Raw genomic sequence first — 23,857 nt, forward strand, 5'->3', positions numbered from 1 at the left:
GGTGCCGACTGTGGCTACAGTGCCAGTGGCTTGGTGATCGCTCAGTTCAAGACTGAGCTGGGCTCCGCGTTCCGAGCCCAGCGCTAGACCCGCGGTGATGGAGGCATGCAGAGCTGCTGGCAGGGTCCTCGGCGCCATCATAATGAGCGACCAGCAGCCCCTGATGTCAGGCCTCTCCTTTTATTAGCTCTTGGAAGACTGCTGTCGCAAAGCTCATCTGCAGCCTCCTTGAAGAATACAGTGAGAAAAATACATATCCATTCGTCTGTGTGTGTATAAACGTCCATTCTGTGGTGCATCGCCGAGGGTGCTGCCTGGGACGCGGGCTCAGAAGCGCTTCTGGAGAGCAGACTGGATATTCTTCAGCAGGCCCCACTTAGCTCGGTTCTTCCCCCGCCCATCTGGTGTTACCACCTGCAATCAGAGGCAAAGAACCATGGCCCCAGCCACGAGGGAGACAGCAGCCCCCAGGAGCCCTGGCCCATGCATCCTGGACACTCTACACATCATATCATTCACTCCTCGAGACAGCCAGAGGAGGCAGGCACCATCGGTCCCATGTTATGGATGAAGAAATCAAGGCTCCAAGGACCAGTGACTTTCCCTGGGACCTGCAGCTAAAGTGTGTTGGGGTTCTGACTCCAGGGACCAAGTACTACTCTCTTTAAGGCAGCGCCCCTGGAACTTGTTCCTGCTACAGCTCGTGTGAGTTGTATGGTTCAGCTAATGTGTGTGACACTCTTAGCAGACTGTCAGCATCTTGATGAGGGTGTGGGGAAGAAATGACAGTCTTTCATCCCTGTCTTCCCAACTGGCTGGTATGGTAAAAGAGAAGATTCTTAGAAAAGCGGATGAGCGGTAAGTAGATCTAGAACTTGTCCATCTGCTAAATGTTTCCCTTTGTTGCAGGCAGGAGGGTTCCACACTGTGTTCACAGGGCATGAGGGGTACACTGGATCCTTCTAGAAACTTCCATAGCTCCGCTGTGGATCTCTGTGCCTTACCTTGGATGTGGAGGGTACCTTCCCAGTACACAGGTACCGAGGGGCGTTTAGGGAGTGAGGAGGGGCCCCCGGGGTCAGAGGCGTGCATGTACCATGGATGTGGACTTGTGGGGCAGGAAGGGCAGAGGTTAGGGTGTGAATGGTGAAGAGGAATGTTTGCACACAGCACTGAGTTTCTGTGTACAAAGCTTTGCATCTTCTATACTTGCATGCAAAGAGAAAGGGCAATAAATTTAGACACTTCTTAGCATTATGCTCTCTCCTTTTATAAAATTTATTTTTGATTTTAGAGAAAAGAAGGCTGCAAGTGTGGTAAAGGTGATAGTGTACACGTGACCTTGGGTTACCCATTGCTTGGTGGAAATGGAGATAATCCACAGAGACAGCCCTGAGGAAGCCAGCATGCATGGCGTAAGACCTACGCACAGAGCTACTAGAGGGAGTGGGGAAGGGTCACAGTGGGTGAGGGGCCATGGGAATGATTTGCAAAAAGTAGTTTCTGTCTTATACTTAGGCTCTTCCAAGACTAAAAATCGTGTGTGATGTGTGAATGGGCAGCAAGAATTGAGGTGTGCTTGTGGACAAGGAGACGGGGAGGAACAGAGGCCTGAGGAGAAATGAAAAACGGAACTTGAGCTACTAAAGAGATTGAAATGCCAGCTGGCCGAATGCCCCGGGCTCAGCTTGCTTCCAGATGAATTCTGCCGGACTCGGAGGAAAGAGTAGTTCTAGAAAGTGGGAGAAGAGCAGGTGCTTCCTGGTTCCTTTAATTAACCTGGAGGAATATTGGTTCTGGAACCAGATTAAAAACCAATATAAGCAAGAAACTGTAAGTCCAGTTTACTGATGATCATAGATGCAATTATCCAAAGTAAAATAGAAGCTAAGTGAAGCCAAGTATATTAAAAAGTAACACATCGCCACTTACAGTTTATCCCAAGAATGCAAGTAGGGTTTGACATCAGAAAAATCAATCAAGGGATTCACTTCATTAATAATCGCCTAAAGAAGAAGCATCTTAGGAGTTTCTCAAATAGCACAATTAACAAAGTTCAGCTGTTTATGTACAAGCTCTCCGAAGACTGGGAGTAGAAGGAATTTTCCAAGTTAAAAATGTTTATGTACCACTAAAATGGAATCCAAAATAGTTACACAGTGGAGAAACTTTTTTTTTTCTGTCCAGGCACAGTGGACAGTGAGAGAGAGAGACAGAGAGAAAGGTCTTCCTTTGCCGTTGGTTCACCCTCCAAGGGCCACCGCGGCCAGTGCTCTGCGGCCAGCGCACCGCACTGATCCGAAGGCAGGAGCCAGGTGCTTCTCCTGGTCTCCTATGGGGTGCAGGGCCCAAGCACTTGGGCCATCCTCCACTGCACTCCTGGGCCACAGCAGAGAGCTGGCCTGGAAGAGGGGCAACCAGGACATAATCCGGCACCCCGACCAGGACTAGAACCCGGTGTGCCAGCGCCGCAGGTGGAGGATTAGCCTATTGAGCCGCGGCACCGGCCCACAGTGCAGAAACTTTAACACTACCAATGGGATGCTTAGTAAGGATTTCTGCTGTCATTTCTACTCCTGAAGAAAAATGCAAGGCCCTGGCCAAATCTATAAGGAAAGAAAGAGAAATAGAGTTTCAAGGCTTAAAAGATACACAACCACCATTTTTAAAATAAAAAATAGGATTTTTTAAAAGATTTATTTTTTTATTTGAAAGTCAAATTTACACAGAGAGAGGAAAGGTGGGGGGGGTCTTCCAACTGATGGTTCACTCCCCCAGTTGGCTGCAACAGCTGGAACTGCGCCAATGCAAAGCCAGGAGCTTCTTCTGGGTCTCCCACGCAGGTGCAGGGGTCCAAGGACTTGGGCCATCTTCTACTGCTATCCCAGGCCACAGCAGAGAGCTGGATTGGAAATGGAGCGGCCGGGTCTCAAACCAGCGCCCATATGGGATGCTGGCATTTCAGGCCAGGGCGTTAACCCTCTAAGCCACAGCACCGCCTCCTCCCCCCCAAAATAGGATATTTTTTGACTGGAAAAATAAGCAGAATCAAGACAAAACTCAGAATAAAACAGTTGTTTGAGATTGTGTGAGTCAGGATTAACCTACAAAGGGCAATAATCTTTATTCTAAACCAGCAACTCGTTAGAAAAATATAGCAAAGTATGAAATCACATTCCTGGGGCTGGAGGTATGGCATAGCCAGTTAAAGCCAGTCTGCAGTGTTGGCGCCCCCTATGGGTGCTGGCCGAGTCCTGGCTGATCCACTTCCGATCCAGCTCTCTGCTATGGCCTGGGAAAGTAGTGGAAGATGGCCCAAGTCCTTGGGCTCCTGCACCTACGTGGGAGATCTGGAAGAAGCTCCTGGCTCCTGGCTTCGGATTGGCCCAGCTCTGGCCATTGCAGCCATTTGAGAAGTGAACCAGCGGATGGAAGACTTCTCTCTCTGCCTCTCTCTAACTGCCTTTCAAATAAATAAATAAATCTTTAAAAAGTAATCACATACCTAACATCAATACCATCTATATAAACCATCTGTTTTGTGTATTTTTATGGTACATATTTAAGGTGTGTAACATGATGTGTTGATATACATAGTGAAATGATTATTCTAGTCAATATAATTAACATAATCATCACTTCACACAGTCAACCTTTGTTTTAAGTGTGTGCTAAGAGTACCTAAAATCTTAGCAGCTTTACAGTGTCCATGCAATATTATTAACTTTCTTTTGTTATGCTCTACAGTAGATCTCTAAGCTCTCTATTTTAACCATGAGAGCATAGTACCTCTGGAGAGCAAACTTCAAAAAACCCTAGTGGAGCACATGGAAGGTGGTTTGAATAAATACTCAGATATATGATGGAATTATCAATCATCCCCCAATCAGTGGTTCCAGGCCTTCTTTGTGGGGAGCAACTCGGACTAGACTAAGTTACTGGAATTAAGACTTATTCTATGCATCTGCTCTCCCACAATATGGCACTGAGAGAAAAAGACCAAACAACCTCTACGCAGCTGCCTCATCAGTTTGACAAGCTGCAGGAGCTGATCCTGATTGGAGGAGAGCAGTGTGCTCGGCGTGTGGGTAGCAGAGTTGGGATTGGTGGAAGAGGACTATAAAGGAGGAGAGAGACACCATGCACCAGGGAACATCTGAAGGAACACCTGAACAGCCCCCGAGAGAGCCAGCCGGTGGTGTGCTGCTCCTCCGCGGAAATGGGGAAAGTGGCAAAGGGAGCTGCCCCTCCACGGAGGTGGAGGGGTTGGCAGCCAACCCGGGAAGGACCAGCAGCAAACCCAGGAAGGGCCGAGCAGACAAAAGAACAGCACAGGGTCCTGTGTCATTCCTCCGCGAAGAGGGGGAGCGACACTTCTTAATCAAATTCCATCTGGATTATTTTTTAAGAATTCAATTTTCTTCTAAATTTATATGAAATAATACATTTCTATGATTAACTGAAGAAATCTTAAGAGAATGGAAGAATGGGCGTACTTACCTTGCACTTCATCAAGGCATAGCACAGAGTTGAGTGAGGTTAAAGAACAATTGACACCGGGATGGTACTGTCTTAAGAACAGACACGTGAGGGCCAGCGCTGTGGTGTAGTGGGTAAAGCCACCACCTGTAGTGCCAGCATCCCATATGAGTGCTGGTTCGACTCCTAGCTGCTCCACTACCGATCCAGCTCTCTGCTGTGACCTGGGAAAACAGTAGAAGATGGCCCAAGTCCTTGGGTCCCTGCACCCACATGGGAGACCCAGAAGAAGCTCATGGCTCTTGGCTTCAGATAGGTGCAGCTCCGGCTGTTGCGGCCAACTGGGGCGTGAACCATCAGATGAAAGACCTCTCTCTCTCTCTGCCTCTCCTTCTTTCTCTGTGTAACTCTTTCAAATAAATAAATCTTTCTTAAAAAAGACACATGGACCAATCAGATACGATGGAGTTCAGAGACATACCCCCAAATGTGTGACAACTGAGTGTGAGACCAATGTGGCACCTTCGCTGCACACCAGTAGGGAAAAGCATTGCTTGGGTGATGGCACTGGAAAAACTGGCTTGCTAGATGGCAAAAGAGTACCTTTCTTCCTAGCACTACATACAAAAGTAGAGTCTGCATGGGTTAAAGCCCTAGATTTGAAAGGTACAACTATAAATTTAATAAAGGAAAAGATAAAAGATTATCTTTGTGATCTAAACCTAGGGAAAGACTTTTTAAACAAAATTTCAAAAGGTCAGACCATAAGGGAAAAAAATTGATGACTTTAATGCTCAAAATTGAATATTTCTGCTGTCTCATGAAGTCCACTATGCACAAAGTTAATAGACAAATGTCAGAGGGGGAAAGATTTAGCAAAGTCTCCAACTGTTATCTAGAACACACAAGGACATCCTGCAGATCACCTGGAAAAAGAAAAATGCAATGGGAAAATGGGTAATAGATAACAGCAGGCTATTCACAGAGGAGGGAATCCTGAAAACCAGCAAGCATAGGAACCGAAACTTAACACAATAAGGAGATATCACTTTGCACCTATTGGTTTAGCAAAGTGATAGGAAGCAGGATCCTGCCGGATGCGGGTGGGGCTTAGGATATAGGTATTTCTCATGGGAGTGTACATGGACAAGGTCAAATGAAGTACTTGCTGCTCTACCACTGAGATCTGAAATGGTCTAAGTAGCGTCCCTCACCCTCCCGTCCCTGTGCTAAAGCCCTAATGCCTAGGATCTCAGAAGGTGATGCATTCGGAGACAGGGCACTCAGAGGTGATTATGTTAAGATGAGGTCACTAGGCTGGGCCTGAGTCCAGCCAGACTGGTCCTTAGAAGAAGAGGAAATCTGCACAGAGCGGGATACCAGGGGTGCCCGTGTACAGAGGCACAGCCACGTGAGGACACGAGCCAACCTCGGGAGAAACCAACCCTGCCAACACCTTGATCTCGGACTTCCAGCTGGACTTTGACTGGACTTCAGACCAGTGAAAGAAGGAATCTCAGTTGCTCACGCCCCCCTCGCCTGTGATTTTCTCTTGTGGCAGTGCCGGAATCCAGAGAAATTCTCAGAGCCTGCCCCGCGCACGAGGTGTCCTGTGTGAGGCTGGTTGCTGCAGTGTCACTGGAGGTCGCCCAGGTGTCCTCAGCCTGGTGGAGGAGGAGGCAGGTCACAGGCAGTTACAAATGCACACTTCTTTGAGGGATGAGGCAGCATTGGCAGTAAGGGTTGAGATGCCCATGACCGCAGTGATGGCTCATAAAAATAGTGTTTAGGAGATGCGGGTTAAAAAACAAAGTAAGACCTCTCTAACACGATGCTACTGGTGTCAGCACCACGCTGAACACAACAATACACAACATGTGAGGACTCACAAATAAGATGCACTAAACCTGGGAAGACTGACACAAGAGGAAGCACATCAACCAAACAAAGGCCTTGCATTGGCTAATGACCTGAGGCATATGATTAACTCAACACTCTGAATATGAGGTTCAAAAAAGCAGGTGTAGCTTGAACCAAAATCATGCCCACTCCAGGGTTCAAACCTGTTTGCAGGGCAAGTAAAGAGGGACTAAAAGGAGTCATAAGGACCAGGAGCGATTTGGGAAGGAATAATTCACAGGGACATAGGGACTGCTAAGCATTCCAGTTGCACTTTAGGGTGCTGAGGCACTGTGAGTGTGTGAGGGGCTGGGTAACTATGCTGAGTGTGGATTGTGCTCCAGCTCCGGTCCTTGGAGACACATGGCTCAGCCTGCGGAGGGGTTTGCGGTGAGGAGAGATGAACAACCGGTGTGGTGATGCCAGGTGGCCCTGCTCTGTGCTGAGTGCAGCAGGCGCACAGGCTGAATGGGAAGGCGGCAGCACTGTAGAGACTCCAGGAAGCCACAACAGAAGTACTTGCTTAACACACGCAGGGTGCAGGGGGGCAGCAAAGACTGGGATGGGGGTAAAAGGGGGGCCAGGAGTTGCTGCAGGTCCTGATGAGCTACAGGGAAAGACCCAGCAATGTATGCTGTGGTGACTGTCATCAGGCCTGAAATTTTACGTCTGAATTGGATGTAGCCAGGCACATCCAGTCTATAGGTTTGGGTAGGCAGAATGATGGCCCCCCGAAGATGCCCATGCCCATATCCCAGAAGCTGGGACCATGCACGCTGCATAGCGAGGGAGACTCAGGTCACTAGGCGTCTGGTCTTCAGACAGGGAGGTGGTTCTGAGTCCGCGGGTGGCCCCAGTGCGATCACATAGGTCCTTCTGGGGGAATGATGAGGTGGAAGAGAACCCGAGAGATGGCAGTGTTGTTGGCTTTGAAGATGGAGAAGTGATCTTGACCCAAGGAATGCAGGTGGCTTCTGGAAGCTGGAGAAGACAAGGGAACACATTGTCCCCCAGACCCTCCAGAAGGAACACAGCCCCTTCTGCTTTGACCCAGGGAGACCCATTTTTAACTTCTGATCTCCAGAACTTGAAGGTAATAAGTAATTAGTGCTGTTAAAACTCCAAATTGGCGACAGCAGCAGGGAACAAAAGCAGGTAAACTGGTCAGGGGAAGACTCGTGGAAGTCAGCTGAGTTTTCAAGTCACAGGGAGACAGGGGCTTGCAGAAATGGGAATGAATGGGACCCAGCAGGGACACGGAGGACCCAAGGGAGAGCAGGAGGAGAAACTGGGGCTGAACCGTACATGATTCACTAAGAATGCATTTCTCTGATCCCTTCCCCAATGAAAACAGGCTCTCAGATGCTGCAGGCCCTCAGCTGGGAGCACAGGCAAAGACGGGTGAGTGGGGATCCCAGGGTCCCTATCCTCATGGAGCTTGCAGCCTGCTGTGGCTCGACCTTGGACCCAGCTACTCACTATTTCTTTCCTTCTTTCCTTTTTTTTTTAAAAAAAAGATTTGCTTATTTATTTGAGTTATAGAGAGAGACAGAGAGAGAGAGAGTGGTCTTCCATCTGCTGGTTCACTCCCCAAATAGCCGCAACAGCCGTGGCTGAGCCAGGCCGAAGCCAAGAGCCAGGAGCTTCTTCCAGGTCTCCCACATGGGTGCAGGGGCCCAAGGACTTGGGACATCTGCTGCTGCTTTCCCAGGTATATCAGCAGGGAGCTGGATCAGAAGTAGAGCAGCCGGGACTCGAACCGGCATCCATATGGGATGCTGGCACAGCAGGCAGTGGCTTAATTTGCTACGCCACCATGTCAGCCCCCAACCAGGTGTTCTCTCTAAGGTGAGATTTTGCCTCTCAAAGAAATACAAGTTCAGCTTTCACTGCTGCTGGCTTTGACATTGTTCTAGAGTGAGGAATCATGGCCCCAAGGCTGAGCCTTCCCTGGCCCAGACTTAGTAACATACGACATGGCGCAGAGGACAAAGTGCCCTAGCTTTGGGTACCCACCTTGGTTCCCACTGAACCCCTCCTTTGCATTCCATGAGACCAGACACTTCCCTTCCTGGGCTGTAAAATGGAGGCGGCAGCTCTCTGCTTTCTCAGTGGTTGGCATGATCATTGAAAACAAATACACAACGTCTGACACAGAGCTGGCTTTCTATTGGAACCTTTAAAAGCATTGGAGTTACACATTGTACTGTGAATAAAAGTCCTGTAAAAAACAAGGAGTCTTAACTACGCAAATCAAATAGAAAAGGTATTATTTCACTTCTGTCACAGAGGATATATGATGGAAATATTGCATTTTGGATCAGAAATGTTTCTGCTGCCTCCTCGCAGCTTTTAAATGAAAGCTTTCAGGAATCCTGCATAGCACTGATGCCACAGGAAAAAAATGTCGATTTTATAGGAAAGAGCTGAAGTCATTACTTTCATGAAGCTTTATAAATGTCATTCAAACACACCATCTTATTTTCATTTGCTATTGAAGCCTTTACTTATGCAAATCATGACAAATGTTAAGGAAACCAGTGTCTCCCCCGGAATGCTAATATTGCCACGAAGAAGGGAGGAAGAATTACTTCTGAAGAAAAAATCTATACTGCAGCTCCTCAAGTCAGATAAAAATGAAGCTTCCAGAAAACCTCATTAATTAGGGCACTGCTCATTTAGACATTGTGTTAAAAAGCAAAGGGATTGGCATGTGTTTCCCTGTTCTACCGAGAGGGCAAATTCATCACATAAACACAATTTTGGGGTATTTTCTTTCTTGGATGATTGCATAAAACACATCATGGCTACCAGGCTTCTTATGGTGTTTTGTGATTACTAATTTAATTTCTTTTTCTTCACTCTTCGATTTAGATATTCATTTATTTGTTTGATCGCATTTTCATTCATGTATTCATTCAATGACCATTAGGAAACTGCTGGCTGCGGGAAGCATTGTAGGAGAGAGGAACTAGATATGAGTTTTGTTCTCGTGGACTTCACAGTTGGAGAGCGACAACAAAACATCTGCCCCATGAAGGCCCCAGAGGGACTGCAATGGCAGGCGTGACACTGTCTGCTCTGTGCGCCCATCCCTGTCCCTGGAATCTAAAATGACATGAACAGTCCTGAGAGTCTCTCATGGGCAAGGCATTTCTGAGGTGAAATGAGGGCTGAGAAGAAAGATGGAATTGGAAAGAAAGGCGAATTTCAAGAGGCTGCATTGCAAAGCATTGTAGGAGCCATGGGGTATTCCCTGCTCCAAAGAGAAGGATGGGTCTCTGGGGCAGTGACCCACAGAGTGATTGGCTGGGGTAAGCCAGGGGGAGTGGCTACAGGGCATTCTCATCCCACTGCCTTCCTATGGGAGGCTCTGGCCTGTGTGTGTGTGTGTGTGTGTGTGAGCACATGTGGGTCCTGGGCTCCAGAACCCTGGAGCTGATCATCAGGGTGCAAATGCCCACCCCAGGAGCTGCCCTGCTTCCAGGATACTGGCCAACAGCATAGTCCTGCCTCACCCTACCTCCTCCTGCTGCCCCTCTTCCCTGGAGATAGCAGCCCTCTGCATTCTTGTCCTCAAACATGTGACAAGGGGACTAACACTTGACAATGGTCGCTTGGGCACTGGAGTTCTAAGGTCACAAGAGGGTTGGGCCATGACAACACAAAACCACATGCACACTGAACTTAGGGGAGCAGAAACTAAGGGCTAGTTGAAAAGGGTACAGATTCAGCAGAAGCAGAGGAAGAGGGGGACAGAGATAGGGAGACAGAGACATTGACAGGGAGAGATGGAGAATGTCTGAGGACTTTCCAGTTCCTGTGGGAATCAGATGAGAGAAATGTTCCGGAAGTGGTGTCAGGAGACTCCTCTTTCTCTCTGTATAATACATTCCCTCCTTTCAAAAGCTGAAATAAATAGACTTGTCTTTTTTTTTTTTTCTCCTAAGGAGTCCCTGATTAAGACATAATCTACTCTGATTGCAAAGAGCACCATCATGGTGACACAGCAAGACAGCTCTGGGCAGTCTTGATATTTTTCTTCTCTCTTTCCTTTTAATACCAATACAATTAATCTCATGAGGGTGTGTCCCTTGGGGATATAAAGAAGCATCGGCCTTGTGTCACCAAGAAGACAGGAACCATCTGTTGTTCCTTCTCTGGAGCCCACACTGACCAGCTCAGGGTTGTTCTCTGAGTTTCCTGTATGCAACAAATGCACGTTTTAGTGTAAGTAGGTTTTAAAACCACAAGGAGATACACTAGAAGAAGTATTCACTATTTTCCAGGAATTCCAACATAACTGGACATCTTGTGTTTTGACTGCTAAATCTGGCGATCAGTGCTTGGCTGGGCACAGAACCTCTCTTAATCTTTTTTACACAATTATTTCTTACTCTTTTCACACCAGTTATGTATTCTTTACTGGAACCCGAGCACCTTGAAGGCGAGGATTAAGCTTTGTTTTCCCCTGAATCTGCATCCTAACACAATGCCTGGAGCAAAGGCACAGGACTACCAATTCTCAGAAAGTCTGCTGGGGGCCCCCAGCTCTGTCTTTGCCCTCGAGTTAGTGAATTTTCTGGCCTTGGAGGGAGAGCCCTGTTGTGGGGTCTGCGATCTTATGGTCATACTAACGGAGTCGCCCCCTGAGCCTGTGTAGGAAGTGTGTTTGGGAGAGAGCGGGCACAGTACCTTGCACACGTCGCTCCACTGCCCGGGCCCATTGTCATTGATGGCTCTCACTTTGAACAGGTACTCGGTGTTGGGGGTCAGGTTGTGCAGTTCGAGGTTCTGCTGCATTATGTCACGAATCTGTCCACAGAGCTCTGTGCGCACGTTGTTAGGCGGGGTCGTAACGAGTTCGTAGAATTCCATCTCGAAAGAGTCCACGTCTTCTGTGGGGCACGTCCAGTAAACCTACAGAAGAAATGAATGCATCAGGTGACACCAGCCTGCCCTTGGCGGGAACACTGCTGCTGGCTGTCCTGTGGTGAGCTGGAGCTGACTCCGCCCCCTGTATGCGGGGGACTTTGAGCTAGGTCCTGTGCAACAGCCTTGGCAGGCTGTGTGATGAGGGCTGACGTGGTTCTTGTATCAGCTTTCAAGGACCAAAGAGTGCTGTGTGGCTGGCTGATGTTCTCCTGACACCACTAATGAAGCAGCTACTATTTATTGAAGACCAGATTCTGTCAGGAGCTGCCACCCCTACCTCATTTAGTCCTGGCAATGCCCTGGAAGATAGACTCTGTGTGATTCCATTTTGTAGGCCCAGAAAGATTAGTAGACTTTACTGGAAAAACAGAATACTAGAAGATGAGACGTTTACCTATTCCAACCCTTTATATTATACACAAGGAAATAGAATCCAGAGACATTAAAATGACTTTTCCGGCCTGTGCCGCGACTCACTAGGCTAATCCTCCGCGTGTGGCGCCGGCACACCAGGTTCTAGTCCCGGTCGGGGCGCCGGTTCTGTCCCAGTTGCTCCTCTTCCAGGCCAGCTCTCTGCTGTGGCCCGGGAGTGCAGTAGAGGATGGCCCAGGTCCTTGGGCTCTGCACCCCATGGGAGACCAGGAGAAGCACCTGGCTCCTGGCTTTGGATCAGTGTAGCGTGCTGGCTGCAACGCACTGGCCGTGGCGGACACTTGAGGGTGAACCAATGGAAAAGGGAGGACCTTTCTCTCTGTCTCTCTCTCTCTCTCACTGTCTAACTCTGCCTGTCAAAAAAAAAAAAAAAAAAAAAAAAAAAGACTTTTCCAATAATGGAGAATCTGTGTTCACTCTCAAAGCATAAAATACCAACTCCTGGGAAAAGACTCAAGTGTCAATCAGTAGGTGGTACCTGCCAAATCAATTTGTAAAGCAGCAGAAATGAACTTACTTTTTTTTTTTTTTTTTTGGTTATCAGAACAAACATACTCATCAATGACACACTTGGAAAATACAGAAAAAGTGTAAGGGAAAAAGTGAACATCACAAATAATCTCACAATCTAGTTAATTCATTATTATTTCCTTTTAATTTTGAAATACAAGCACAAATACATGTAATATGGATTATGTTGCTTCAAATATTGCTTTTTTCACTTACTATATTTTATATATTTTTCTATATCATTAAAAATTCAGTAAAGCACCATCTCTGAAAACTGCCCTATAAATAATTTAATCTTTATCTAGTCGAACATTTAGATTGTTTCTAATTTTATACTCAAATAAATGTGGCAACGAACACTTTCATGCACGAAAATTCATCTACATTTTTAATCATTTCCTTTGAAAGGGTTTCTAGAGTTAAAAAAACCTCTAGGATTTTTAACAAAACATATTAACAAATTATAAGATGAACTTTAAGAATATCACTGTGCACTTACTCCTCATGTAGGATCTCTGTCCTTAATGTGCTGTACATTGTGATTTAATGCTATAACTAGTACTCAAACAGTATTTTTCACTTTATGTTTCTGTGTGGGAGCAAACTGTTGAAATCTTTACTTAATATATGCTAAACTGATCTTCTGTATATAAAGAGAATTGAAACTGAATCTTGATGTGAATGGAAGGGGGGATGGAGAGGGAAAGGGGAGGGTTGCGGGTGGGAGGGAAGTTATGGAGGGGGGAGCCATTGCAATCCATAAGCTGTACTTTGGAAATTTATATTCATTAAATAAAAGTTAAAAAAAAAGAATATTTCTGATGCCAATGTTCTAAAGATTTGACAGAGATGTTAACAGAGATTTAATCTCCTGTGTGACACAACACTATGATGCCTGTGCAAAGTCCATTCTGTGGCCCTAAAATACGGATCAGTGATGGCTTCACAAGGACTGCCATTGTCTGGTGGCAGGTTTAGGTGATCTCTCTCTCCACTGCCACCCTTGCCTGGTTGTTCTATGGAAGCCCATTTCTGGAGCTTCCCTGGGGATGACCAATAGGTGGCGTGGGGTGACTGTTCCCCAAGCCCAGTTATGGAGCAGGGACCACCAGTACTTACACCGCAGGCTAAACTCCTGCCAATTTTGCAAGAGGTCTGAGTGAATGTGCAGGTGACACCCACTGCCTACCCAATGGCGCATACACTGTAGGTCTTGCTCATGCAGTAGCCCTTGGAGATGAGTTCGGCTGCTGAGTGATGGGCGTCCCTCCTGTGAAGGGCGGGGACTACCATGTCTCTAGGCCATGGGAGGCCATGTTACATAATGTTACATAATGTGGTCATTCTTAGTGTCAGTCATCCGAGAGGTCTTCAAAACCTCCATGGGAAATGGACATTATGAAAAAACTGCACAGATTTCAAATTTTTTTGCAGCAAAATAAACTTCAATCTTCTCATTTCTCTGTTTGAAGTCCCCTTGTACTTTTCCGTACTTCTGAGACATCATAATCTGCGTGTTGAAACTCACAATGGAATTTCAAAAACTTCATGGAAAATGGAATGAAAGATGTCTATTCTGTTGCAAAGTATTTTGAAATCCATGCATCGCTTTTTCATAATACATGTTTTATTTATTGATGCCTGGTCTGTGGCAGACCTTCACTTTCCTCCATTTAGATAACCCAATATTGCAGTATGGGCTGCAGATGGCAGCAGTGGCAACACCTGGACGCTTGTGAGAAACACAGTGGTATGTGTCAGGCCCCCCTGCAACCAGTGAAGCAGAGTCTGTGCTTTAACAACATCCCCGGGCACACGGGAGTGTTGAGAAGCCTTGGTTCAGATGTCAAGGAAGCCCAGAGTCTTTGAGAGTATCTCAGAGAATTGGGCAAGAGATGGGCTCAGCCACACAGGCTGGCCTGGGAGGTGCCTGTGATGAAGCTCAGGAGGAGGCAAGATACACCTCTGTCCAGTACTGAGTCACATATTCATCTCTTGCTTCCATGGGGCTTAATAAAGTATCCTACAAGCATATTTGAAAGGCACGTGACGCTTGTCCATGTTGGGTTGAGGGTGTCATTCCCATGAGGCCCACTGGTGGCAGTTGTAGAGATCTGTGAGACACCCCACTCTCTAGCCCCACCCCCGCTCTGCAAACAAGGATAGATCTCAGGAGATAAGAACTGGCATTCCGTTGGTGATTATTCTTCCAATAAGATTATTAGATTTTTCAATATTGGAATATCCAGTATTCTTCTAATAAGAATAATCAATAACAACAATGATAGTTTCTTTAGGAAAGGCAGCCAATTTGAAATACCCAAGTTCATGGGCAAAGGGGCCTGCATTCCTGATTCCCATTTCTGTGCCCTGTAACAGACCATCCCTCAGGTAATACCACCTTCTGCCAGCCGTCGCCTTAAACTACTCTGGTTCCCAACAGGAGTTCTCTGTCAGTAGAGAAACTGCCTGGGAGTGGGGGTCAGGCTCTCAGTTTTATTTCCGGCCATGCTTTAAATATACCTTGACTCTTTGGTTTAAGCCAACCTTGGGTTATTTAAGATTTCAGAACTCAATCCTTTTGAACAGGCTGACCCCCAAAGACACGAGAGAAGCAGGTCTGAGTAGCCAGAACCCAGAGGTCAAACAACCTCCCCTGCTTACCCACCTCCACTCTGGACCCCACAACCTCCCACCTTCCCCACAGGGCCCAGAGCCTTTTTTTTTTTTTTTTTTTTTTTTTTACCTTAGCGGCTCTTGGATACACCAGAGTCTGGTAGATAACAATTGGGCCTGGGGTTTTCACAGAGGTGTCGTTGAACGAGTACCAGTTGTGGAAGCTGTTGCAGTTCTGTGCAGGCTGGCTGTCGGCTGTGGCACTCCAGTAGGTGTACAGCCCATCGGGGGGCTTGGCAGGCGCGGCCGACTGGGTCCTCCCGTAGGCCTCCAGACCCCCCTTGGCCTTCTCACCAGCGGCGCTGAAGGACAGCAAGGAGGAGCTCCGCTGGTATATCTGTTGGTTGCCGAAGCTGTGGGTGCTGAACGTGACCTTCCTGGCGATCATCATCTCCGAGTGCATGGGGTAGGGGGTGGGCAGTGAGTCTCCGGAGGAACACACCTTCTTGGGTCCCGTGGGGAAGAGCTCGTGAATGGCGCTGGAGAGCTCGGCGAAGTCCAAGGGCATGCAGTGCATGGAGTGCAGCCGCAGGTGTGGGTCGGGCCGGTAGGTGCTCTGGATGCCGTCCTCGATCTGGTCCACCAGGATCTTGGCCGACTGTAAGAAGGCCACTTGGCCCGTCTCCTTCAGGGCTTCCTTGGAGTAGGCTATCAGGCCATCCATCTCGTTCACCTTCAGGGTGGTGACGTGGACGTACTTCTCGATCTCCTTCTGCCTGGACACTTCTAGATTCTCGATCTGCTCCATGATGCTCTTCTCTTTCTCCTGCAGAATGCTGCGCAGCTTCAGAAACCCGCTTCTGATCTCTTTCCGCTTTGCCTCCTTATCCGCTTTAAAACTGTTTTTCAGAATGTTGAACTCCATGAGGTCATTATCGATTTCATATCGGACTGCAAAACAACCAAGTTGCTTACTGTTAGAAGCTTCCTCTCCCCAGATGCCAAAGCCACAGCAAACCCTTAAACGGCACTGGCCTCCGAGGGAGTGAGTGGACGGAGGGCAGGCACCCCCAGCTGGGCTGAACGTGGCCTCCCTCAGAACGCCCCTCCCTCTCACCTCCCCCAGGTGTCAGGAGCCGTCCTCCCTGACCTAGCCCCAGCTGGTGAAGGCAATCCCTCTGGTTCCTGCCACACTTGCCCTGTCTGCAGGCTGGACTTGAGAAGAGGCAAAGTCATCTAGGCCAGGGCCCTGTTTTTCCTGCAGGAAGGTGGGCTTTTGCAGTGGTGGAAGACAGAAGTACATTACTGATGACCCCTTCTACATGCTGCCTTGCCTCATTCACCCAGAATCCAGCCTCAGACAGCAGTGGGAAATCGGCAAAGTGTTCCCTCATGGGGGCCCTCTTGCACACCCGTGGTCCTGCATAGCAGCCTTTGTCTCTCTCGTGGTCAGCGCTGTTCCCTCTCCTGTCTTTTCGCCTCTCCCTTTCAAGAAAGCGTCTGCAGTCACACTCCACGGGGAACCAATCCATCCTGCACCCTGTCCCATGGCACTTCAATTTTAAGTTCACACAGTTAGTCATTCAGCAAACATTCCCCAGAGCCGTGCTGCACACCGCAGGCCTTTCCGGGCACTAGGAATACAGACATGAGTATGAAGTGTACTTATGCTCAAGGCACTCACAAACCCAACCATACGATGGCTGGAGGGTGCTGTTGCAGGGTGAGCCTGTGGCACGTCTCTGTGAGATGAACACTGTTGTTAGGGCCTAACTAGCAAGTGGGAGCATGCCAGCCATCTTTCACCTATACTACAGGAAAGCCCTCCCCCGCATAAGAGGCCAACACCACAGTGCATTGGTTCTGATCTCCATCAAAAAAAGGAGTGGCAGGTGCCTGTGTATTTTTGTACTTGGTTCTAAACAACATCCTGGGTCACAGGAGCCTGGATTGCTGTGGGTGGTGAGCATCTGAGTCAGAGAAACCCTACAGCCAGACCATGAGGAGAGGGACCCCAGTGCCTTGGGCTATCCTCACGACCAGAGTGGCTAGAGGGGATCCAAAGGCGTTTGCTGAGAGAAAGACGTTCTTTCCTGTTTTCTGATTTCTCCATGTGAACAGCAGCAGCGCCATTGTCTGGCCTCTCCCTGTAGCCTCCAATTCCTTCCTCACATGGCCCAGAAAGGAAGAAGCAGAGTAAGGACTGGAGAGGAGACTCCTAGGCTGTGATTCCGCAGTGCTGAGAGGCATCCTCGCCTTTCCCAAATGCTAGCCTGACTGTGGCTGATGGCAACAGAAATCCCACTTCATGCAGTAACTTCCTTGCTATTCAAGAGGTGCCCTCTGCCAAGGATACTTGCACAAGAAATTCCTGACTGTATTAGGCATTAGTGAATTTGGGTAAGGCAAAGGCCCGGGGTGGGGTGGGGGTGTAGGATGGAGATTTCTTAAAGGAGGTGAAAGGGACTATGCGAGGAGAGGGGGAATGCAAGAGGAAGGCTCTCAGAGACATCTCTACCCACAAACCTGATGAACAGGACAGCTTTGCTGGAGCTGACCTTAGCGCAAGATCTAATCAAGGTCTCCTTCAGGCCTTCTGAAACCTGTGAGGATGTTTCAAAAAGCTCACAGAAACGTGGAATGCAAAGGTGTGTTTATTTTGGTGCCAAGAATTAAAATCATGCATAGTTTTTCATAACATGCATTTCCATGATCTTTTTGAAGACCTGTTATACAGCTAAAATTAGAAACTAGAAATTATTTAGTAAGCATTTATTATGAACAAGACCCATATATTAGATTATGGGCCAAATGTATATACAGGTCTTATGTTACATATATACCTTCCGTAGAAGACATTGTTCCCATTGATGGATGAGGGAACTCTGGCTCAGCCAGTCACACAGCAGGTAAAGGGGAGGAGGAAGAAGCCCTGTCCATGCTCCTCATTGCTCCCGCCATGGTGAGATAAGCCATGCGCGCGGGGCGGCCAGTGCCAGGTGCAGCGCCAGGCCAACCACCCACCCCAGCCCGGCGCTTGCCGGAGTTCCCGCGGCGCCACCTAGTGGCTCTCACGAAACAGACCGCCCCAACCGCCTTGCCCGGGGTGGGGGTGGGAGTCGGGGAGGTGAGGTGGGGCGGGAACCAGCAGGACCTGCTTTGAACTTGGCGATGGCGCTGAAGAGCGCGGCCGCCCTCTCCGAGCAGGCGTCGATGAGGCCGACGGTGTCATGGCCGCTGTGGAAGGCGATCTTGCAGAAGGTGCAGAGTAGCTCATTGTCGTTGCGGCAGTACTCGTTGATGCGGCTGGACGGGTGGTGGATGCAGACCTTCTCGTCCTGGTCCTCGGGGCTGGTGTCCACGAAGACGTGGTCCTGCATGGCCACGTCTGAGTGGAAGGCCTTGAGGCATTCGTTGCACAGGTTGAGGCGACAGGTGATGCAGCGCTTGTAGGCGATGCGCCGTTTGCGGCAGACCTGGCAGAGGATGGGCCCGGAGGAGCGGTCGAAGCGCCACTTGAGGTAGCCGTGCTGCTGCATGTAGCGCTTGGTGAGGCGGCCGCGCAGGTAGTTCTCGGGCAGTTGCATTTTGTTGCTGTAGGGCATGCAGTGCGAGCGGTTGCACACCGGACAGATGAGGATGAAGAAGTTCTCCGTCACCTCGGCGTGCTTCTGCAGCTGCCGCAGGCACTTCTCGCACAGGCTGTGGTTGCAGGGCAGCATGAAGGAGTGCAGGCGCAGCCGGTTGCACATGGGGCAGGTGAGATGGTCCACCAGGTGGCTGTTGGCTGGCATCGACTTCAGGTCATCCACCTGGGTGTCGCTGCTCCCGATGCGCAGGGCGGTCTTGGAGCTGAAAGGAAGAGCGGATAGGTTGAGAGCCAGCTCGGCTTCTCCACCTTGGTGGTCAGAGAGGCAGCACAGGGTTCTGCACCTGCCGCCACCAGCCCTGAGCTGGGTGACCTCGGGTAGGGCAGTCAACCTCTCTCTGCCCCCTTCCTGGTGATGCGGTGAGTGCCCACACGGCAGAGCCTCTTCAGAGGATTGACCCTGAGTGTCATAGCTGTAAGGACTGAGAGCAGCCCCCAGAACACAGCAGGTGTTCGAATACCCATGTTGTCACCTAACATGAGCCCAAGGCCTATAATAATTGATGCTCTCACTTGTTTCAGTGGGCTAATAAATCTAGTCCTGTCCAACTACAGGTGTGTTCTTGGTGGTTTTTACTTGGAAGACATCGGCAGAGAAAGGTGTGTGTGTGTGTGTGTGTGTGTGTGTCTTCCTCCTCCAGGAAGCCTGTGAGATGTGGCTCTCAGACCCCCTGGAGATGGATGCAAATGAAGGGTGGCGCCACGTCTGAGTTCACCTTTGGGATGGGTGTCTCCCCCTTTCTCATCCCCAGCTTTCCCACTTGTAAATCAAAGCATACCTACTACTTCCGGGGGAGGTTCCTGATACTCTAAATGCTTAGCTGCTGGTATGCAGTCAGCATTGAATAAACCCAGCCACTCCAACGACTTCCCGCTGCTCCTGGCCAGCTCACGTCCAAGGAGAGGACACAGCCGCAGTGGAGGAAAGCGGTGGCCAAGTCCATGAGAAGCCTGTGTTTCAGGGCCAGCGCTGTGGTGTGGTGGATAAAGCTGCTGCCTGCAGCAACAGCATCCCCTATAGGCACCAGTTAAAGTCCCGGCTGCTCCACTTCTGATCCAGCTCTCTGCTGTGACCTGGGAAAGCAGTAGAAGATGGCCCAAGTGCTTGGGCCCCTGCACCCGCATGGGAGACCCAGAGGAAGCTCCTGGCTCCTGGCTTCAGATCAGCCCAACACTAGCTGTTGCAGCCATCTGGGGATTGAACCAGGGGATGGAAACTCCCCCCTTGCCCCTGCCTCTCTGTAACTCTGCCTTTCAAATAAATGAATGACTCTTAAAAAAAAAAAAGTGTTTCTACTAGTGTGCGTGTGTGCATGTGTGTGTGTGTATGTGTAAGGTCATCATCTATTTTATGTCTGAGGCTGATTTCAAATATTTCATTGAAAGAAGTGCGGGTTTGAAATGAACACATGCTTATCCAATTCAAGTTCTGAGACGTTACAATAAAGCAGTTTATGAAAATCAGTGACTCGGCTGTGGGAACGGAGCTGCAAGCAGGCACGAAATCTGTGGCTCTTTCCTGTCTGTTCTCCTCTGCTCGCATTAGGAATGTTCGGATGTTGGTCCTGACCTCGAGGCTGTTTCCATCTGCTTTTGACTTTCTGCTTTCCCTGTAGGAGCATGGCCCTGTCTCCATCCCCACTCCCTTGGGTGGGGTCCTGGGCCTCAGAGTCCAGGCTCTCAGAGGGGCCTCCTGGGCACACAGGGATGGAGTCACCCTCGGGTGCCTGGAAGGCCCACCTCTCAGGGTTTGGATGCTGGGCTGTAGCCCACCAGCCTTGATGTTCTCAGCTGGTTCCACTGTGCCATCCTAGCCTCCTGCCTGGAGTCATCAAGAGTGGTAAAGGATAACACATGGAGGCTGGATGGACTTCTTGAGTTTGATTTAAAAAAAATGGGACTCTGAGAACCAGGGCGTACTATGACAGGTGTCAGCCAAAGAAATCAGGGAGATGGAGGGAGGTGGGGGGGAAGGGAGAGAGAATGAGCACAGGGTTCAGAGACAGGTGTCAATGGCCTAGGGAGCTGTGGCAGCGGTAGGAATGGAGGTGAGGAAATGAGTATGGCTGAGCGGGACAGGCGAGAGCAGAGAGAGGTGAGTGGCTGTAACTGCTCAGCAGGAGGCGGTGATGAGCAGCAGGGAGGCAGGGCTTCAGGACCCAGGGGAGGGGCCAGGGAGAAGACAGGCACAATGCCTCCTGAAGCTGTCAAGTGCATCCCTGCCCAGCCTGCAGAAGCCTCAGGTGTGGACAAGGTGTTCAGTAGCCAGGGATCCATGCCCAGCTGCCAGGCCCAGCAGCCTGGTCTTCCTGCTAAACTATCTGCCTCTGGTCCTTTCTCCTCACTCTCCCCAGTTCAGGCCTGGTCCCCTTGCCCCTGGATTCTCACTGTCTCTCCTGGCAAGTCTCCTAGCTTCCCTTCCTGCTCCCGCAGGCCATTCTGCACATTGGAATCACCTGAACAGGATGGGCCTTATACAATTCTGATGCCCAGGTGGTACCCCAGGCCAATAACATTCAGAGTTTTGGGGAGGCAGTGGACCAGGCTTAGGTATTTTTAAAGATCCCTGCATGATTGCAAATGCATAGAAATTTGGGAACCACTGATGCCAAAGCCACTTTCCCAAAGCAGCAGTTTCATCCCTCCTGGAATGGGCTCTGTGGCTCTCCGTGGCTGGTGCTTGGAGAACGGGCGTGTCCAGAGAGAGGGGTGTGGCCACTGCTTTCCACACCTTGGAACCTCTGGACTTGCCACTAGAGTCCCTGGATTCCCGCAAGCACCAGAGAGGGCCGTGCACGGAAACTCATGTTTCCTACGCCCCTACCAAGCACCTAATCTCAAGATGGATCTTACATTCTTGCCCTGAGTCCACCAAACCTTTGTTGGTAGAATTGCTGATGCAGCCTTGAAGGCCTTCAGACTTGCTTCCTATTGTTCAGCCTCTCCTAGTCCACTCATCTCACAGTGCTGAGTAAGTCTGTCCTTACCAGGCTCCTCTCACAGGGACAGAAGAAGACTGACTCGGTAGAGTAGGAAGAGGTTATACAGTGCTTAGTGGGGATGACTAATGCCCCCAGTGAGCACCTGGAGGCCCAAAGCACCATGACTTCTCCATGGGAAAGTCGAGGAGGCCAACGGGAGTTCAGATGTGTCTGGGGCACTCAGGTGAATACAGGTCATCAGGCTCAAAACTGGTCCTTGGAAATTCTTACTTTTCCAAGAAACATTGCATATATCAAGAGTTCACAGTAGCAGGGGGAAGAGCGATTTATATTTTTATGTCACCTATCAGGTTACAAAGCACATGCAAAGAGCCCTCAACAAATTCATGGAAAATGCGGATCATGAACAACTTTGCACCCAAATCAACTTATGTCTGAACTCTACTGTCCATGAATTTCACATCAGTCCTCACAGGGCCTCTCCATTTTGCAACACAACACTTGAAATTTAAAATAATGGCTTCTGGGTTCAAATCCTGACTCTGCATCATGCTAGCTGTGTCAACCCAGGTGGCTTCACCTCTCAAAGGCTCTGTTGCTGGGTCCAGTGGGCTCAGGGAGAGGAGGGTTCCCCAGGGTCTCCCATGCAGTGCCTGGCAAGTTGCTTAAGCACTGAGTATTGGCTCTGAGTACTTTGCACCCATGAGAGAGTTGTGGTTCAGAAGAGTGCTGTAAGCATTCACACCTTATGGATTTTCAATTTGGAAGTTAGAGTCTATACTGGTTAGTATACTAGGATATACTTAATTGCTACATGGTTAGTATATGAGGATATACTCAATTGCTACAAAATTCCTGGCTTCCTTTTCCCACAGAGAGAAATGAACCCAGGGGTTACCAGCCCACCCTGTGGGCCCCCAGCTGGCACTGAGTTCCCAGTTTTCACTTACGAGGTGCGGATGCTCTTGAGACGGCCCTTGCGGAAGGTGATGGTGGCATTGCGACAGCAGCGGCTCTCATAGTAGTAGCACTTGAGATTGCTGCTGGTCGTGCAGCAGCATTTGCAGTTGGGATCATTGGCCCAGGAGCAGCAGCACCAGTGGCAGTTGGGGTTATCGGAGCAGGTGCAGTGGCAGAACTGGCAGTTCCGCTCATCCTTGTATGGGCAGGGGAAGCAGGTGCAGTTCCTCTCCGAGGTGAAGATGAACTTGCAGCACAGACAGGAGCATAGCTGAGGACAACATCTTTGCCATGTACAACATGGCGAGCAAACGCACATAGCAGTCTCCATGGCCCCTACATGATTACCACGTCCCCACCGTGGCTCTTGGTGTCTCCTCTACCAGAATCCTGCTGCCAGTTCTCAGTGGAGGTGTCCCTCCTCCCCCAACCCAGTGAGGCCGTCAGCCTGAGAGTTGCAAGAAGTTGGCTGTTAGGAGGCTCTCACCAGTGGTGTCCCTGCCAGGAAGCTCATGGGTTAGCACGTGCATGAGGCCATTTGCTGATGTCACAATCACTGGGTCCTTGCAGTGTCTCACCACGCTGTGGAGCTGGCAGGTGAAGCCTGGAGTGGTTAGCAGGTGAGTTGATGGATACTCCCCTCATGCCTCCGTCGGACCAGCTCCAGGGGAGCTGTCCTTGGTCCCCTTCCTGGTTGTGGGGTAGATTTCAGAAGCTATTTCTTCTTGCTTGGTGTTTGCCCGTAGTTTGGGCAAGCTGATTTCAGGGAATGTCTTCCCAGACTGAGAAGCCTGGCATGACTAATTGGAAAAGTAGATGGACATAATTTTCCTCTCCTGGGTTTTTCCTGCATGATAGAACTCCTTACAGTGTTTACAAATAGCAACAAGGAGGACAGCACGGAAGGAGGTGTCACCATTTGTGGAAAGAACTAAAGGAGCAGAAGACACCGCTTCCTTCAGGAGCTTCTTTTGAAAGTCATTGCTCTTGCCCATCACTGCATAATGACTGGTCTGTTTCATGAGGCTTCGCAGAAACCTCCGAATGTTTTTTGCCAATTCTGCAGCTTCAAGGGGTTTGACCAAGTCTTAGGCTTTACTTCCTTTCCCCCACCCTACTATCAGTCCTCTAGGTCCTGTTAATCAAGAAGTTATAATGCTACATGAGCTTTATACTTTTGTGCTAGCAGTGTGCTCCAGATACCTGGAAACAAGACCCTAATGGGGTGAATTTCGTTTCCACTTGATGCAGCTTGCAAAGGTTAAAAGAGCAAAGTGTTCATGACCACGCCGCATGACGGTATGAAGGCTGCAGTATTACTTTTCCAAAAAGAACTGAAGGCTGAGTTTGGCTGCTCGAGCCGATTGCATAATCCATGATCTCTCCCCATGATGATCGTCTTCATAATAGGAAAGAACGTTTACTGAGTGCTAAT

The 23,857-nt window shown here is 49.3% G+C and overlaps 1 protein-coding gene across 2 annotated transcripts; it reads right to left on the reverse strand.

Moving 5' to 3' along the window:
- Nucleotides 1–327: 327 nt before the first annotated feature.
- TRIM42 (tripartite motif containing 42) lies at nt 328–22,753 on the reverse strand. Of its 2 annotated transcripts, none has more exons than XM_002716561.5 (5): nt 22,413–22,753; nt 18,026–18,723; nt 15,002–15,822; nt 11,074–11,298; nt 328–414 (listed from the first exon to the last, which is right to left on the reverse strand). In XM_002716561.5, exons 1-5 carry the CDS (start codon nt 22,751–22,753, stop codon nt 328–330), a joined length of 2,172 nt encoding a protein of 723 aa, XP_002716607.3. The 2 variants fall into 2 exon arrangements, with proteins under 2 accessions (XP_002716607.3, XP_089186493.1); XM_089330367.1 differs by having other exon boundaries at nt 18,017–18,723.
- Nucleotides 22,754–23,857: the final 1,104 nt, after the last annotated feature.

This window comes from Oryctolagus cuniculus, chromosome 4, assembly GCF_051225735.1.
Source record: "Oryctolagus cuniculus isolate XC-2025 breed Fujian yellow rabbit chromosome 4, ASM5122573v1, whole genome shotgun sequence".
Classification (NCBI taxonomy): domain Eukaryota; kingdom Metazoa; phylum Chordata; class Mammalia; order Lagomorpha; family Leporidae; genus Oryctolagus; species Oryctolagus cuniculus.

Coding starts and splice junctions, on each gene's coding strand:
- TRIM42 (XM_089330367.1), bottom strand. CDS start 22,753: ATGGAGACTGCTATGTGCGTTTGCTCGCCATGTTGTACATGGCAAAGA. Junction 18,724..22,412: donor CTCAAGAGCATCCGCACCTC/GTAAGTGAAAAC, acceptor TCTTCCTTTCAG/CTCCAAGACCGCCCTGCGCA. Junction 15,823..18,016: donor GTTCAAAGCAGGTCCTGCTG/GTTCCCGCCCCA, acceptor GTTGTTTTGCAG/TCCGATATGAAATCGATAAT.